The sequence below is a fragment of the Lactuca serriola genome, chromosome 6 (genome assembly GCF_051521515.1).
Source record: "Lactuca serriola cultivar US96UC23 chromosome 6, Lser_US96UC23_V15, whole genome shotgun sequence".
Classification (NCBI taxonomy): domain Eukaryota; kingdom Viridiplantae; phylum Streptophyta; class Magnoliopsida; order Asterales; family Asteraceae; genus Lactuca; species Lactuca serriola.
Genome location: NC_136413.1, coordinates 71,590,523 through 71,609,717, shown reverse-complemented (window position 1 = coordinate 71,609,717; position 19,195 = coordinate 71,590,523). Strand labels below are relative to the sequence as shown.

General features: G+C 36.6%; 1 protein-coding gene across 1 annotated transcript; it reads right to left on the bottom strand.

The window, feature by feature from the left end:
• Positions 1-8,682: 8,682 nt before the first annotated feature.
• On the bottom strand, positions 8,683-11,193 carry LOC145059878 (receptor-like protein EIX2). Its single transcript, XM_079007646.1, has one exon. It carries the CDS (start codon positions 11,191-11,193, stop codon positions 8,683-8,685), a length of 2,511 nt encoding a protein of 836 aa, XP_078863772.1.
• Positions 11,194-19,195: the final 8,002 nt, after the last annotated feature.

Below are 19,195 nucleotides of genomic sequence, written 5' to 3'. Positions count from 1 at the left end.
CATAAATGAAAATCGGTCTTTTCTGGCCGAGATTTTAGGGGATGTCACACTCTCCCGAGTTGTAGAATATTATGTTGGGTCCTAGCCTTAGTATTTCATTTGGGTGATTTACTAAGGACTCAATCTATCAACTAACTTGAATTCGTTTTCTCCCGTTTTGTAGATGTCAAAGTTCGACAACTATGGTCTTCCCAAATCCCGTGGAACAAGCATTCCACATGAAGATGATATTCCACGATTCGATCGAGGAACAAGAAATCATGCTTCACTTCCTCCTCCTCCTCCTATTATTCTCCCTAACCCACAAGTTCGAAGGCTTGAAAAGTTCAAGCTCACTCAAGCCCTTTTGGCAAGTAAACATAAAGAAGGAAAGTCTGTGTGAGCACACGTCCTAGGGATGAAGTCACACATTGATAGGTTAAGAATGTTGGGATCCATTGTCTGTGAGGAAATGGCTGTTGATTGGGTTCTTCAGTCACTTCCCAACTCATATAGTGAGTTCGTAACAGAGTACTATATGATGAACTACGACGTGACCCTTATAGATCTCACCTATATGCTTATTGCGGCTGAATCAGCAATGATTTGGCACAATAGAAAAGCAAAGTTGATTGGTGAATCTGCCTTTGAGACCTCTATGGATATAGACAATGGCAACGAAATGCATGCTATGATTGAAAAGATTGATCATAAGAGAAAGGTGATGTCTGAACTAGTTCCATGTCCTGTTCCAAAAGAGTCGATTTGCTTTCATTTCCAAGAGAAGGGGCATTGGAGACAAAGCTGCCCCATTTACCTAAGAGATCTAAGAGATGGGAGAGTCGAAACGTATGGCTCTAAGATAGGTAAAATCCATTAACTAACTCTTTTAAGCATCTATTTTAGATTATAATCTTAACTAAGATATAATAGATGTCATAAGGGTTCCGTACATATAAAGAACGTTGAAATCCAAGTTATAACGAATAAGTTAAGACCCGTCGAAGTTTTACGGCAAAACCGGCACGACACCAGGAATCGTAAAAAGTGAGTTTGCGATAAAATACTTTTTAGCCTTAGCGATCAAAACAAAAGTCATAGTATACATTAAACCGAGAATGCGCATAAAAAGAACGTCAAATTTTGATTTCGTATGAAGAAGTTATGATTTTTCTAAGATTTAGCATAACACAACCCAAAATTTGAATTTTAGATCGATCAACTTTTAGCTGGCACAATCTAAAGGAAAATTGAAGTTCTGGTTAATAGGAGCTCAATGATATAAAGACAGTAAAAAATGGACGTCAGATGAAAAAGTTATGAATTTTTAACGGATTTTAACTGTCAAAATGTTAAAATATAACTTTAAAAATAAATCAAAATTAGCAGAAGAATACTTTTCGGACACGATATGGTCACTATGAGTTCGTGGTGATGCCTTTTGGCCTCACCAATGATCCTGCCATGTTCCTGGATCTCATGAACCGCGTGTGTAGACCGATGTTGGATCATTGATGACATCTTGGTCTATTCCAAGACACGGGAGCAGCATAAGGAGCACTTGCTGGAGGTATTGGATACTCTTTGGAGGGAGAGCTTGTATGCCAAGTTCTCCAAGTGTGAGTTCTGGTTGTGCGAGATGCAGTTTCTTGGGCACCTTGTCAACCAAAACGGTATTTCAGTCGACCCGACCAAAGTGGAGGCTGTGATGAGGTGAGAGGTTCCGAGGTCTCCATCTGAGATTCAGAGCTTCCTGGGATATGCAGGTTATTATCGGCGATTCATTTAGGACTTCTCCAAGATAGTCGTGCCCTTGACCCGGTTGACAAGGAAAGTTGTGGTCTTTTGTTGGGGGCCTGAGCAGCAGGCCGCATTTGAGGCATTGAGACAGAGATTGTGTGAGGTGCCAATCTTACCCCTGCCAGAGGGCATGGAGGATTTTGTAGTGTATTGCGATGCGTTCATCTCAAGATTGGGCGCAATATTGATGCACAGGGGGCATGTTATCATCTATGCGTCGAGGCAGCTGAAGCCTCATGAGGCGAATTATCTGACGCATGATTTGGAGTTAGGGGCAGTTGTTTTCGCCCTCAAGATTTGGCGTCATTACCTTTATGGAGTCCGTTGTACCATTTACACGGACCATAAAAGGTTGAGTTACCTTATGGATCAGCCGAATCTGAACATGAGACAGCATCGATGGCTTAATGTGGTGAAGGATTACGATTGTGAGATCCTCTACCACCCGGGGAAGGCTAATGTTTACTAGTAAAACTATCTTTTAATAAAGGTTCCCAAAAGCCATGTAGTTTACAGATCTTAACTTTTCTTATGATTTTACAACATTGATCATGTTAGTTTTGATGATATATATATATATATATATATATATAACTAGAGTATACCATAACTTGTACAAATAATAATTTATCCTTAACATAAAAATGAAAAACTTGTAGTTATTTGTGGAATAAACAAAGTTTGACGTGTATTCCCCCCCCCCCCCTAAAACATAGAAAAAGCTTGAAAATATGGGGGTATGAAGCTCACCTTGGTTTGGTTTGGTGGATGTTTTGAAGAGATGTTGAGAAGTTTTCAAGCCAAATCACTTGAAGAGTTTGATAAGCTCTTTGAAACTTAGTATATCCTAAGAATATTAACACATAGTATTCTGTGTAAATAGGACGAAATAAACAAAGTAATATGTGAAACCACTAGCTAAACTCGAAATACTTACAAGGATCTAGGGACGATACTTGGAAAATGTTGAGCTTGAAAGATCCTAAGCTTGTTCTTGAGGAAGTATGAACTGTTTGCTAAGTGAAGTGGGGGAGTATGAAATAATCAGAGAGGAAAATGATGGAATGGTGAGATTTAACAAGGAGGTTCTCATTTAAATAAGAGAAGTGAGGCTGATGTGAAATTTACTTAGAGGACTGTTAGTTAATCCATGGGAGTTTGTTGGGTAAAACGTAAAGATCTGTGAATGCATGGGAAAATGGCAAAAGACATCACATCTTAAAGTCAATTGATTTTGTCTTATTCACATCATAGATCGTAAACACCATAGAATGGTGGTGTTTACGCCCTAAATGCCCCCTAGGGTGGAGTTTTCGACCAAAGGGTGGTCCATGGAAGGGTTCACGGTTCTTATATATTCCTTTGAATGTGTTTTCGCCCAAGGTGTGGTCCACTAAGGATTTTTCGCCCAAACATTGTTTCCCTAAGGTAGTTTACGCCCAAAGCATGGATTTCCTAAGGTGTTTACGCCCAAAGATTGATTCCCTAAAGTGTTTACGCCCTAGCATGGATTCCCTAAGGTGTTTACGCCTAAAGGTTGATTCCTAAAGTAGTTTACGCCCAAACATAACCCATTAAAGGTGTTCACGGCCAAGTAAAGTCCACTAAAGGGTGTTCACGGCCAAGCTAAGGCCTCTTTAGGGTGTTTACGACCATCTATGGTCCAATTAAAGGGGTTCATGGTCTTGGATGGTTCCTAGGAAGGTGTTTATGGTCTAAGTTAATAGAAAACTCAAATATGTTGGCCTTATAGTTTGAGTGTTCAAGATTGTGACACAATTACAAGTCCTTGTGTTAACATCATTTGATCCTTGTTTGATTGCATTGTTTACTTAAGACTTATTGCAACTTGAACTCCCATTTATTTGTCACACTTTGCCTTGCTTAACTTGTTTACTTTCAAGAATTTACCTTATATGTGATTCCTAACGTGTATACTTCCATGAACGATCACTTATGCCCTTTTAGTTTTCAAGGTTTTCATTGTAATAGGGTTACAATTTAGACTTTGCTTGATCCAAATCTTTCGGGTTGTCACAAGGTCGTTTCCTGCCGTCTCCTCCATGCCCCCTCGCGACATGTGTAGCCATCTATTTAACAAATATTAGAAAATATACTAAACAAACTTTAAAAAAAACTAATAAACAATTTTAAGCAATCAAAATGTATAACAACCATAACATACCATCAATCAAAATCATCAAAAGAACAATATACATGTACAACATCATCATTAATGAATTTGTCATCGTTTATGAAATTGCCATCATTATCTAGAAGAGTACGTATCACCACCATCATTGTCATCATTAAAGAAACTGTCATCGTTTATAGTAGGAGCCACACTTAATTCACCATCGTCATCATTATCTAAAAAGTGCATGTCATCACCATCAAAATAGTATGTATCCTCATCATCATCACCTAAATCGACAACCAAGGGAAAATCATTTGTTTTTGGTTTTTTCATTCATTAGTGCAGTATTTAAAACACTCTCATCTACATTTTTCTCCACATACATAAAACCTATATTGTGTTTTAGCTCGAGGGAAGACCAATACTCAAGCTCAAAAAAGATACTATGTTTCGTCCAGTTCAACTCTCTTTTTCTTGTTTCATCATTGCGCTTTCTTGTTGCACCCCTGTGCTCAAGATGTTTCCCTAGAATACGATCAGGGAGACAAACCAATTGCTTTAATATAGCAGTATTACTGAATCGTCGTGGATGTGGTCTTCTCTTAGGTTGACCATTAAACAATAAACTTTGCCTCCACTTATGGTTCATATGTAAGAATCATCTATGATCAACATAAGACATCTTGTTGGTGACATGAATGGAAGATGTGTCTGCGTTACAAGTAGGGCATGCTAAGTAACCTTGACCACTTCATCCAGACAAACTTCCATGTGTTGTAAAATCATTGATAGTCCATAACAACATTCCACGCATGGTGAATACAGTGTTGGTTGATGCATCTCTCATTTGGACTCCTTCGGCCCACAACATTTTCAACTCATCCACCAAAGGCCTCAAGAAAACATCAATGTTCTTTAAGGGTGATTTAGGGCCAGGAATCAACAAAGTTAGCATGAAAGAAGACTCTTTCATACATATCCATAGTGGTGTATTGTAGGTAGTCAATATAACCGGCCAAGTACTATAAGTACTATTAAAGTTGCCGAATGGATTGAAGCCATCAACAGCCATACCTAGACGAACATTTCTAGGTTCTTTAGCAAACTCTAGATATCTTTGATCAACATCTTGCCATGACTTCCCATCAACAGGATGATACATCATACCATCTATTGAGCGTCCACTATTATGCCAACCATATCTCTAGCAGTGAATTTGGAGTTATACATTCGTCGAAGTCTTGGAGTCAAAGGAAAGTACCGCAACACTTTTTGTTGTACTTTCTTCCCCTTTGTAGTTGGGTCCACCCATCTACTCTCCTCACAAATTAGGCAATTCTGCATGAAACCATTCTCCTTCCAAAACAAAGCACAATCATTTTTGCAAGCGTAGATCGATTGATATCCTAACCTTATGTTTCTCAACTTCTTTTTAGCTTCATAGTGTGAGGCTGGAATCTTGCTCTTCGGGAAAGCAGCTCTTAGTAACTCTACAAGTTGGTGAAATGAACTATTTGTCCATCTATTGATCACTTTAATATGCAACAGCTTTGCCAAAAAGTTGAAGGCAAACATATCGCTACATTCAGGGTATAACTTGGTATTGAGCTCCTTAAACAAATCATCAAATTCTGGGTCTATAGCTCGTCCCTCCTCGTCTATATTTTCTTCATTTGTATTTTGTTCCACCATAACATCATCAATTACATCAAACATCTCATTACTCGTGGGCGTGTTTACTGGAGTGTTTATTCTTGGAGTCGAATTGTAGCTTAAATTTGAAGAACCAACATGTTTCTCACTGTGATGAATCCACATAGTATATGTTTCTAGAAACCCAATGTCATGTAAGTGGGCATAAATCGTAGGCAAAACATGTCGATACGAATTCACACACATTTTGCACAGACAACACACTTTGCCTTTAGAGTTGACATGTTTCTCAACAATCTTCATAAAGTTTTTAAGACCTTCCAAGTATTTTGAAGACATTCGGTTCTCTCCAATCCAACTCTTATCGATTGTCATTGCTGTTTCATTATTAAAAATTATATATATATATATATATATATATATATATATATATATATATATATATATATATATATATATATATATATATATATAGTTATAGAAAGTTAGATTGTATTTGGGCTATATAAAAAATATATATACTCGAGAAGTAAAAATCAAACGGAATTGATAGAGTATTCACAATGGTTATGAAGAAGAAACTTAAACTAAAAATCAATGATTCAACGTGTTTTAATAAGAAAATCATATTATACGGTACGTTATTTAAACAATAATTTTAAAAGTACGATGTTATGATAGAAAATAAACAAATGTATAATGTTATAGTTAACAAAAGTATCTTAATTTTGTTAATTATATCATCATACTTTTATTTATTTTTTGTTATAGCATCATACTTTTAATATTATATTACATAATATTTTAGTTTTAAAAATATACCGTTTAATTTGATTTTATAATTAATTTAATTTGATTTTAAAATTAACTTAATTTGATTTTATAATTAATTTAATATTTTCTTTTTTGTTATTAGTTTAATTTTTTAAATTAATTTAATTTGATTTTATAATTAGTTTTATTTTTTTTAATATTAAGATTAATTTGATTTGATTTTATAATTAATTTGATTTGATTTAATAATTAATTTGATTTGATTTTATAATTAATTTAATATGATTTTAAATTAACTTAATTTAATTTTATAATTAATTTAATATTTTCTTCTTTGTTATTAGTTACAGGGAAACCCTATACCGACGACAAATCGTCGGTATAGGTAAATCAAAACTATGTCGTTGCGCTTTACGTCATTAAAAAAATTAATAAAAAATGGTTTTCACATGTATCGACCCCACTTTGTCCAGATGACATGTCGTCGGTATAGGATTACGAAACAACATCGTATTGATTTTCTGTGACACTGATTAAAAATAAACCTAAATTATTTTTTAATACCCTATACAGACGACATGTCGTCTACATAGATTGACGAAAACGACGACGTCTTGATTTTTTGCGACAAGGAATATAAATAAAGCGAAAGTATTATTTTAATATCCTATACCGATGAGATGTCGTCGGCATAGGTTTTCTACATACCACCAATGTTTTGCCCCTTCCCGTCGAGTCTATGCAGACGACTTGTCGTCGGGATAGCTTTTCTGGTCAAAGACATGGTCAAAGTTGGAAAATGTTATACTGACGACATGTCGTCGGTATAGCGTAGCTTTTTCCGATGACATATGCCGTCTAGATAGGTGTCGTCTATACATGTTGTTCTTCTTGTGGTGAATCCATAGCTACTTGATATGCAATCACCTGGATCCGTTCGATTTTCGAATTTAGTTGTGATTGGAGGCGTTTGGAAGTATAAATAAGAAGAAGAGGTAGATCTTTTCTATGCACACACACCTATCTGAGATGTGATGGAAGGTTTTTCCGACAACAACAAACCCTAAGACCAGAAGGAGATGACTCACAAATTGATGAACCAATACCTTATTTGGATACTTTTATTTTATGCTAGCTAAGTATGTTCTTTTCTGAAATACTACATCTTTCTTTGGCAATGTTCCAAATGGATGCTCGCATTTTATATATTTTATATTGAATTCGACCAAAATAGTTCAAATACATATTGATTGAAGGCAAACGGACAACAAGTTGTGCCGCCAGCTTGACTATCTTTTATGAGATTCATAATAGTATGTAAATGCTTCACTCAGTTGTGGATTTTAAGAAACTTCCGATTCAATATTGTTACAAAATAAATAAATAAATAATTACAAGAGTGGAACTCTTGTAATTTTTTTTAGTCTAGAAGGCTAGTCATTATGTGATATCTTTGCTTGAATATTGTTGTATCAAATCATGGATGAAAATCATGAACTCGCAAAAGGAGCTGCTAAATTGTCTATGAGTTATATGTGGTGGTTACTCAACGGCTGCACAATCAACGTTCGTATGACAGCCCCAGGCCTCAAAAAAGATCGTTTGAGTTAAATCCATGAACGGAGTTTATTTGTTAAGTCTTACTGTATGTATCGAGTCTGGAACCAAAATCACGCATTTTGACCTAAATTGGTCAAACTTGGGAAAGTCTCCAAATTGATGAGATATAGATGATTAAATTAATTATATTGTTGTGGTGATATGTATGCTCACTATATGCTATAATTCGGAAGCTGGTATTAATCAATTACTGAATTAAGTTGATCGAAAAAAGGCCAATCTTATGTAGATAACACAATGGATCTTTAATGGGCACTTGAAAGGACGTTGGATAATCTAGGTTCGTTCCAAGTGAGTTGAAGTTACAAATATTATCATTGTAGTACAGAGTATATATGGATGTATCATCTCTTAATTAAGTACTACTCTAAAAATAATCTACATTGAGAATTATCCTATAAAAATAGTCCATCAAATTTACAACAATAGCTACATTTTCATCTTTTTTTTACATGCTACAAAGTATGAACTTTTCAGAATGTTTTATTTCACACAATGCGAGAAATGGCCACCCATGGTGTTGGTGACAATTTTATTGATATCGAGGACTTAAAACCCCTTTCAGATTACATTACCAAACATCTAGCCCAAAATAAGACCATTAATAGGTCTGTTGAAGATAATTAAGATACATGCTAGAAAATAAGTTACAAAGAAAAATTAGATGAGAAACTATGTATGTCTAACCCTTTGCAAATTTGCAATGAACACCATAATCTTCACATAAACCCAATCTTTGAAGCTATCATAAAAGTGAAAAAAAAAAAATGTCTCCCTCGACGATTGAGAAGTAAAGCGCTACATGCTATCCAAAATCCAGTAACAAATCCGGTTACCCCACCAATATAGAACCATCCCCAAAATTCATCTATGTCTTCCCCATCACCCTCGCTTTTATCATTGACTGATGTTGCTTGTGATTCTTCATCTCCAAGACATTTTTTGGTAAGGGGAGGTCCACATAGTTCTGCGTTCCCATCGTATCTTGAAGGAGGAAACGATTGAAGTTGAGTGCTAGATGGGATTCTCCCTGACAAGCTATTATATGAAACATCTAGATGATTTAAAAAGGTCATACCAGACATGCTTGATGGTATTCCTCCTGAAAAATTATTTCTAGATAAATCCAAAGTTAAAAGCTTTTTCATCTGATCAATATTCCATGGAATCTCTCCAAGTAGAGCGTTATTTGATAAGTTTAGTGAAACCAGTTCATAAAGATTGGTAATCTCGTATGGGATTTGACCTGTTAAATTGTTGCTTGACAGGTCAATCATCTTCAACAACCTTAGATTACTAGAGAATTCACGTTCATCTCCTTGCCACTCAATTATTGCATTGTCAACATACTTATCTTTAAATGAAATACGTATACCATCTGAATAAAACCACATAAATATATAGGGATGTACATTTTGTGTCGGTAAGAATCTTTCTTGTACCATACTTGTAAGATTATTCAAACATGAGGGGATGGATCCATGGAGATTGTTTATGGACAAGTCTAGAATTTGAAGATCTGCTAATCGACATAATTGCAAAGGGATGGTTCCGAAGAAGTTGTTTGATCTTAGGATAAGAACATACAACCCCGACAAGTTTTCACCAATCCAAACAGGCACATTGCCAGAAAACTTGTTGTCCCACAAAATTAATGAGGTCAAACTCGTGCAATTCTTTATGGAAAAAGGTAATTCTCCAGAGAAGTTGTTCTCGTATAAGTACAATGCTTCGAGTTGTATCAAAGATCCAATAGAGGGAGGAAGCCTTCCAGAAAGATTGTTGTGCCCTAGATTAAGAACTTTTAGTTCTTTGAAATGCCAGAAGCAGTCTGGAAGTTGTCCGCTTAGAAAGTTATGGGAAAGGTCAAGAAATGATAAGTTCCCATGTACAATTTGGCATAAAAATGAAATTCCTCCATAGAATTTGTTTCTGGAAAGATTTAACGATGCTACAGTGGAAGAAACATTTGATATTGGACCATAAAAGTTATTGGAACTCAAATCTATTACTGAATTGTTGTCAAAAGCTGATGATAAATCTGGTGCTTTCCCACTGATGCTGTTAGAAGAGAGATTTAGATATCTTAATTGAGAAGGCCACATGTCCCAAAAATCCTGATGAACGGTGTCTAAAATTCCATTGTTGGAAATATCAAGATAGAAAAGATTTTTCAGTGTTCTGATCTCATCAGACAAGTTGTTCAGAAAAACAGGAAATTCGATCATTGCAGAGTTGTTATCTAATATCAAATTTTCCAAACTAGAGAGGTTACCAAGATATTTGGGTATCCCATCTAACATATTGTCAGAGAGACAAAGATACTGGAGCTTATTGCTGGTTAATGGAAACATCCAATGATACATGGATGAGGTGAGATTATTGTTTCCAAGAACGAGGCTTATCAAAGATGAAGAAGAATTGAGAAATGAAGAATATGGATACATGACCTTTGACAGCTCGCATTCCTTTAAACTCAAGGTAAATAGTTTTGGGATACTCAGAACTACATTTACCCAATGATTTTGACTGGCTAAGGAAATCCCATCCATATAAAGTATCTCCATATGAAAGAGATGAGACAACCAATCTAAGTTTTCAACTCTACACCTTCCAGCATATGAAACTACAAGTATTTCCAAGTTGGTGAGGTTTCCAAACTCTGGAGGAATGGTTCCATAAAGAGAGTTGTAGGAAAGGTCAAGGTACCTTAATTCGGTCAACAAACCAATGGACCTGGGAATGGTTCCATTAAGATTATTGAGGTTGAGGCGAAGAGCTCTTAATTTGGTCAAGGAACTAACTGATCTCGGAATTATTCCTTCAAAATCATTATCGCTAAGATCAAGGTACCTTAACTGAGTCATGGAACCAATGAAAGTGGGAATGGTTCCATTAAAAGAATTGCCTGAAAGATAAAGATTATTCAAGTAGCTTAAGTTAGCCAATGAATGGCTAATCTCACCTTCAAGATTATAGCCGCTAAGATTAAGCTTTGTGACACGGCCTGTTTGGTTGTTGCACGTGACTCCTTCCCATGTACAACAGTCATGTTTGTCAGCTCTCCAAGTAGGGAGATGATCGGAGTCATTGGAGTCTTGAAGGTGAGATTTGAAATGAAGGAGAGCATCTCTCTCGTTGGAGCACTTGTTGATAACCAATTGGTTGGCAAATGAAAGCTCCAGATGTAGATAGAGAAGTGAGAAAATAATGAAAACGCAAGGATTCATAATGTAAGTGCAAATATTGGTGATTTTTAAATTGTATGGATGCATGTATGAGTTGCCCCCATGACGGTTTATATAGCCTTCACTGTGAAGATGAAGGATTCAAGTGAATTACCTCAAATTGGTGGGCCATTCCCGTAGAGCATAGGATGCTTCGCTTCCATGAAATTTGAACCATGTTATAAGACAATCTCATGATGACGGATTGAAATAAATTGCCCCTACCAAGCTGTAAGTCAGATTAATGATGAATAATTGAAATAAATTGCCCCAAATATATATGTGTGTGTGTGTGTGTTCCCATTGTGTGATATTTTTTGGTTCTGAAGTTATGTGACATAATTAAATCCCAAAAAGCAAACTAATGGAATCAAATACACTGTCCGTCCATGAAAATAGTGATATGATATTATTTGGGTCCATTACGGTTTAGTCCATGGTCACTATTTAATTACATAGTTGTCACAAATAAATATTTTAATTAAAAACGCTACACTAGTTACGACTAGATAAATAAAAGGGATAAGAAATGTACAAAGTAAATTCAACTTTTTTGGAAAGGGCAGAATTCGTTTAATCTATGATCTATAATAGCAAAGATTTGTTTCTTTTTATTTTTTTCCTTTAACTGCTGAATGAGCACCAATTCACCAAAACTATCTTAATTATAGAAAGCGATAGTTAAATCAGAAATTTTACCAGGAGTTTCCTTTAACTGCCCTCTACAAAGTTCCCATCGATTTGTTTTTGCAGGGACGATGTTACTCAAAAGGACTAAACGTGCAACAAATAAAACCAACAGGGATTTGGACTAAAATTGTTTCTTATTTAACCGAATTAATGATGTATGGATGAAAATAAACAACCATTTTACCCTTCTATCTAAACGTTATGTCAAATAAAATATGCTTGTTTATTTGATAACTACTATAAAATTAACTACAATCCACTATTATGCGACTAGATATTGGTTACAAAAACTACCATAAATATATGTTGTCTTTGAAAGAGTTGTGAAATAATGGGCATAATTTGTCAAAGAAGTTATAGAAGAACATTCGTATAGTTGTTTTAACTTCAAGTATTATCTTTAGAAAAACTTCACTCGGCTCCAAAAGACAAGAAACTCTGATGAAATATCATCTTCGCAAAACCTTTATCACACCATTTTCACATAAAAAAAAATCTGACCGTAAGCCAATGTTTTGTACCTGGGAGTGGCCAAAACAGAACGGAACAAAACTTTTTAAGATGGCATTTGGCATGAATGGAACAAGAAGAAGATCAAATTTTGACCAGGTCAATAGGACTATTTTGTTAAATTTTAAGGTGTGTTCGTCATGTAGTTTTTAGTTTTAAAAAAACCTATATATATATATATATATATATATATATATATATATATATATATATATATATATATATGCAAGGTTGTAGAACTCGCTACTCGGTACCAGCTCGGCTGACTGGGGAGTAGCAAGTACTCAGGAGTACTCGAATTCGGTAATTCATGTAGAAATGTATTTTGGAAAATTATATATGTCAAAATCATAAATTAAAATCATAATTTGATTGAAATATATAACCAAAATTAGATACATGTGACTACATAAAAACTGAAATACACATAATTGTCTCACTATGTGGATAATTACTGAAAATTTAAAATATATATGTAGTAATAATCACATGTTTGTGTTAAATAATAAATCATTAAGTATACATATTAATCTTGAAATTCTTGATTTTTTTCTTTTTTTATGACAATTTTGACCCTTTGACCGAGTTTGACCGAGTTGGCCGAGTTTGACCGAGTAGGCCCGAGTTTGACCGAGTTTGTTCGATTTTTGACTGAGTTTGACCGATTTTTGGCCGATTTTAACTAAATCCGAGTTTTTTGGCCGAGTTGACATACTCGCCTCGATGGAGGGCCGATTCCGAGTACTCGGCCGAGTAGGCCGAGATTTGCAACCCTATATATATATATATATATATATATATATATATATATATATATATATATATATATATATAGTTCGGCAACGGGAGCTTAAACTCTAAATTCAAAAACTATTTCTGCTAACATTTAACAAAAAGCTTCTACTTATTATCACAAAATTACTGCAATGCTCTTATGTCTTTATTTTATATTTTACAAAGATATCATTTTATATAATTTTACATGTTTTAAAAGCTTCCATGTCGTACACTCATATACAAATAAAAGTTACAACTTTCAGTTAGTTTTACTTAGTTTTGCTGATACTACTACAGAAAGCATTTAAGGAGGCGGTTAAAATACTAATTGGTCCAGATATGTATTATCGTGACTAACCCACGGTCGGTCCAAACTTATATGGGGCCCGGGGCGTAAAGAAAAAAAATGGCCCCATAAAAACAAATATAATAAAAATTCAAAAAAAATATCATTTATTTTTTACTATAAACACGTTCAATTAGCAATAACAAGCAAATCAAATTGCTTATCTTTTGAGGTCGTTTCAGTTTGAACCAACTTTAGGCCAAAAAATCATTCAGGTAATAATTGTTTTATATATACACACTATATATCCCAAAACTTTTGGGCCCCCGGATACATGGGCCCTGGGGCGACCGCCCGGATTGCCCACCATCTGGACCGGCACTGGACTAACCTCACTACCTGTTAACTGAGATGACGATAATATATATATATATATATATATATATATATATATATATATATATATATATATATATATCAAGGTTCTAAAAAGCTCGTCGTGGCTCCGCCATGGCGTGCCACGACTCCAAGGCTTTGCACCTGCCGCCAAGTTTTGTCAAAACGCCGCCTTAACTTATATATGTGTATAAAAATGAATAATAGTTGAAAATACATATGAAAATATTAATTATATAAAAAATTGCCGCCTTAAGTCACGCCTTACAAACGCCGTGACTCGCCAAGGCTCGGAAAAAATTGAAGCTTGACATTAACGCCAAGTCACGCCTTACGTATTTAAAACCTTGATCCATACTAATAACTAAATACACAAAAGATGTATAATATAAATATATATGTCCATTATTAAATACATTTAATTTAAAAATAGTAACATAACTGGTTTCTATTTTTACCTCTTATTTTTTTTTTCCTAAAATTACTCCTAAAACCAAGAATTTACAACTACAAAAAAATCCCAGCCATTATACCATCGATCCCCTCTATCTCCTCCAATGTCATTTCTCATCTCCCTCCTTATCCCTCACCGGAAATTCAACAACACCCACAATCAACACTGTAACACCTGCAGATTCGGGCTAGTCAATTAAGACACAATAAACGTCAAAAATGATTTTTCGATGGAAGATTATTTAGAATAGATAATCTTAACTAAGATATAGTATATCTCATAAGGGTTCTGTACATATAAAGAACGCTGAAATCCAAGTTATAACGAATAAGTTAAGACCCGTCGAAGTTTTACGGCAAAATCGGCACGACACCAAGAATCGTAAAAAGTGAGTTTGCGATAAAATACTTTTTAGCCTTAGCGATCAAAACAAAAGTCATAGTATACGTTAAACCGAGAACGCGTATAAAAAGAACGTCAAAATTTGATTTCGTTTGAAGGAGTTATGATTTTTCTAAGATTTAGCATAACACAACCCAAAATTTGAATTTTAGATCGATCAACTTTTAGCTGGCACAATCTAAAGGAGAATTGAAGTTCTCGTTAATAGGAGCTCAACGATATAAAGACAGTAAAAAATGGACGTCGGATGAAAAAGTTATGAATTTTTAACGGATTTTAACTGTCAAAGTGTTAAAATATAACTTTAAAAATAAATCAAAATTAGCAGAAGACTACTTTTCGGACGTGATATGGTCACTATGAGTTCATGGTGATGCCTTTTGGGCTCACCAATGCTCCTGCCACGTTCATGGATCTCATTAACCGCATGTGTAGACCGATGTTGGATCATTGATGACATCTTGGTCTATTCCAAGACAGGGGAGCAGCATAAGGAGCACTTGCCGGAGGTATTGGATACTCTTAGGAGGGAGAGCTTGTACGCCAAGTTCTCCAAGTGTGAGTTCTGGTTGCGCGAGGTGCAGTTTCTTAGGCACCTTGTCAACCAAAACGGTATTTCATTCGACCCGACCAAAATGGAGGCTGTGATGAGGTGGGAGGTTTCGAGGTCTCCATCTGAGATTCAGAGCTTCCTGGGATAGGCAAGTTATTATCAGAGATTCATACAAGGAAAGTCGTGGTCTTTTGTTGGGGGCCTGAGCATCAGGCCGCATTTGAGGCATTGAGACAGAGATTGTGTGAGACACCAATCTTAGCCCTGCCAAAGGGCGTGGAGGATTTTCTAGTGTATTGCGATGCGTCCATATCAAGATTGGGCGCAGTATTGATGCACAGGGGCATGTTATCGCCTATGCGTCGAGGCAGCTGAAGCCTCATGAGGTGAACTATCTGACGCGTGATTTGGATTTAGGGGCAATTGTTTTCGCCCTTAAGATTTGGCGTCATTACCTTTATGGAGTCCGTTGTACCATTTACACGGACCATAAGAGTTTGAGTTACCTTATGGATCAGCCAAATCTGAACATGAGATAGCATTGATGGGTTGATGTGGTAAAGGATTACGATTATGAGATCCTCTACCACCCGGGGAAGGCCAATGTCATGGCCGATGGGTTTAGCCGCAAAGCAGTGCCGATCAGGGATATTTGCATAAGGATGACCGTAGTGACTCCGCTGTTGGAGTGGATTCGAGAGGCCCAGTAGGAGGCCATGAAGGAGGAACATCGTAAGAGTGAGCGTATTGTGGGTCAGGTTTCCTCCTTCGATTATGACAGTCGCGGATTGTTGACTCTACACCGTAGGGTGTGGGTCCCATATTATGGAGGTGTGCGCCAGGTATTGATGAAGGAGGCTCACAAATCCAGGTTTTCTATCCATCTGTGGGCGACAAAGATGTACAGGGATCTTTGTCTTGATTATTAGTGGCCTTGCATGAAGAGGGATGAGGCTTGGTTTGTTGAAAGATGCTTGACCTGCAGGAAGGTCAAGGCCGAGCACCAGAGGCCTCACGACAAGACCTAGTCGTTGGATATTCCACTGTTGAAATGGGAAGATATCATTATGGATTTCATCACGAAGCTTCCCAAGACCGTGTGGGGAGTGGATTCGATTTGGTTCATCGTGGATCGGTTGACCAAGAGCGCCTATTTTATTCCGATTCAGGAGAGCATTTCGGTCGAAAATTTGGCCAACATCTATATCAGAGAGGTAGTAGATCCAGAGGTTTTGCTTCATTCTCAGTTCATTCAAGGTAAAAAGCTTGAACCTTGACCGTCTATCTCTTAGATCTTGTTTTGGGGCTATTTTCGACCCTTTTTATGAGTTTGTGAAGTTATAATCGGATTTTGTGAGTGTGTTTGGAGTTACACTTCAGATCTGGAACCATTGAGGGTTCCCATGGCATAAAGGTGCCAACTTTATGGCCATGGGAGACCCATGCTTCTTATACACCTCTTTTTATGGCTTTTTGAGCCAAAAGCCCCATGCATGGATGTCAAGATTGGAAATTTACGTATAAAATGGACCTTAGGAGGTCAGGTCTATGGTTTTGATGCATTAAGACCCATTATAATCTACTGAATAGTTTTGGACAAAGAGAGACTCGGCGAGTCTCTTGGGTGACTCGGCGAGTCGGGTTGCATTTTCCCCAAATGTCTTCTGGAAATGGACTTTGGTTGAATGGAAGGAACACTCAGCCTCTTAGGGGTTTGTTATGGACTTGAAGATCGAAGGACTCGACGAGTTCAAGGCAATGTCCCAACCACATGAAGACGAACTCGACGAGTTCAAGGATGAACTCGGCGAGTCATAGACTGAACACCTTCATACGGATGAAGATGCACTCGACGAGTTCAAGGAAGAACTTAGCGAGTCAGTTGAATAGGGTCCCGATGTTTTGTTGAAGGAGAACTCGTCGAGCTCTTGCTAGACATGACGAGTAGGGACGAGGTTGAAGCATTTCGTGGAAGTGGGGACTCGACGAGTTGGTGGACCAACTCGGCGGGTCGAGTCGACCAGAAGTTGACTTTGACCAGGGTTTTGACACTGACTTTGACTTGGACTTGAGTGACCCTTGTAAGGGTTATGAGTATGAATTGATAACTTATAAAAGTTATCGTGTAGGGATTGAGGAGTCGAGGAGAGTTGGTTTCCATACCGAGAACGATGCAGACACTACACGACATCCATGTGAGTTACCTTCCAGTAGAAGTAGGTCTAAGGCACCAAGGCCGACCCACTAGTAGTTGATTATAGTTGAGGTGATTGTCTTTGTGATAATTATCTGGTTTGCTACTACCTGATGTGTTCTATATTCCAGTATGATATGCTATTAATTTTAGTGGTAGTAAGAGGGGAATAGTCCCATGATTCGGTCGTTAGGACCAAAGGGTAGGTCGGACACCCCAGATATGTCTGACAGCATGATTATGATATGTTATTATGTGATAGTGGTAGGGGTGAAATAGTCCCCATGACCGAGTGAGATAGACCGGAGAGTAGGCAGGCACCCCAGAACGGTCTGACACGGGTAGGTCAGCACCCCAGAATGGCTTGACATGGGTAGGTCGGGCAACCCAGAATTACCTGGCAGTATGTATGATCATATGGTATGTGGTATGTTGGTGGAACTCACTAAGATTTGTGCTTACGGTTTTCAGTTTTGGTTTCAGGTACCTCTCCATCTAAGGGGAAGGAGTCGGCAGGGTAGCAGCGCATCGCACACATATGATTCTGCATTTGAGAACCCTGGGATTGTACTCTGACATTATAATATTTGACATTATGGTTTTTGAGACATGCAACTATGGTTTTATGGTTTGATGTGATATTAATACTGTTTTTCCTTAAACAATTTTACAAGTAGTATAAATTAAAACAAAAAATTTTGGTCTCGATTTTCTAGATGTTACACATAGTGGTTGAAAAGTATTGTTTAACACTTAAAAACAATGTCGCTCGTAAATAGTCTCTATAAGTATTAGACTAAAATCTAGTGGTAATGATACTAGGTTTGGCCGAAGGAAAATAGAATTGTTAGAAGCGAAGCGCTGCCCGAGTTTGGAATCATCACTTTAACATTTGAGTGCATAGCTACTTTCAACTTACACATAGATATGACGTATTTAATATAAATTACATGCTATGTGTGCATATCATCTGTGTTCTTGATATTTGTATTGGATGTCCAAAATATACATGTTTTAATTGATTTAAACTGTATATGTATTTTATACCTATAATTATGATGGGTAAAGATGGGTAAATGAAATATGATATAAATGATGAGAGGTGAAAGATGATATAGATGATGTGAGGTGAAAGATAATGAGAAGCCTTGACCTTAATGATGAGAATTCTTGACCCAAGCGATGGCCCAATCATCTAGCAGAGTATAGATGACAACCACAAACTATTCTAGATAGTCTAGTGGAACACTAGCAGGCTCGCAACATGTAGGTGTTGTGAACAATATGTTCATCGAATGTACTCTAAAAACCCATTGACATGTATTGTGGGTGGAATCCCTAAAATAATATTGTCAATAAAAGAGAGAAACCATGGCAGCTATGGACTTAGTTCCTAACAAATAACCTCGGCAGTTATGGACTTAGTGCCTAACAAATAACCTCGGTAGCTATGGACTTAGTGCATGTTTTATAAACCCTGACAATTATGGACTTAGTGCCTAACAAATACCCTCGGCAGCTATGGACTTAGTGCCTAACAAATAACATCGATGGCTATGGACTTAGTATCTGTTTTATAAACCCTGGCAGTGATGGACTTCGTGCCTATTCCTTAGGACAATCATTAGGAATGAATGAGTGAATAATAGATGATTCTTAGGGTAGATCATTAAGAAATAAATAAGATAATGGGGATTGATAATTGGGTTAATTGTTTGATGATGAATCATAATAACTTTATTA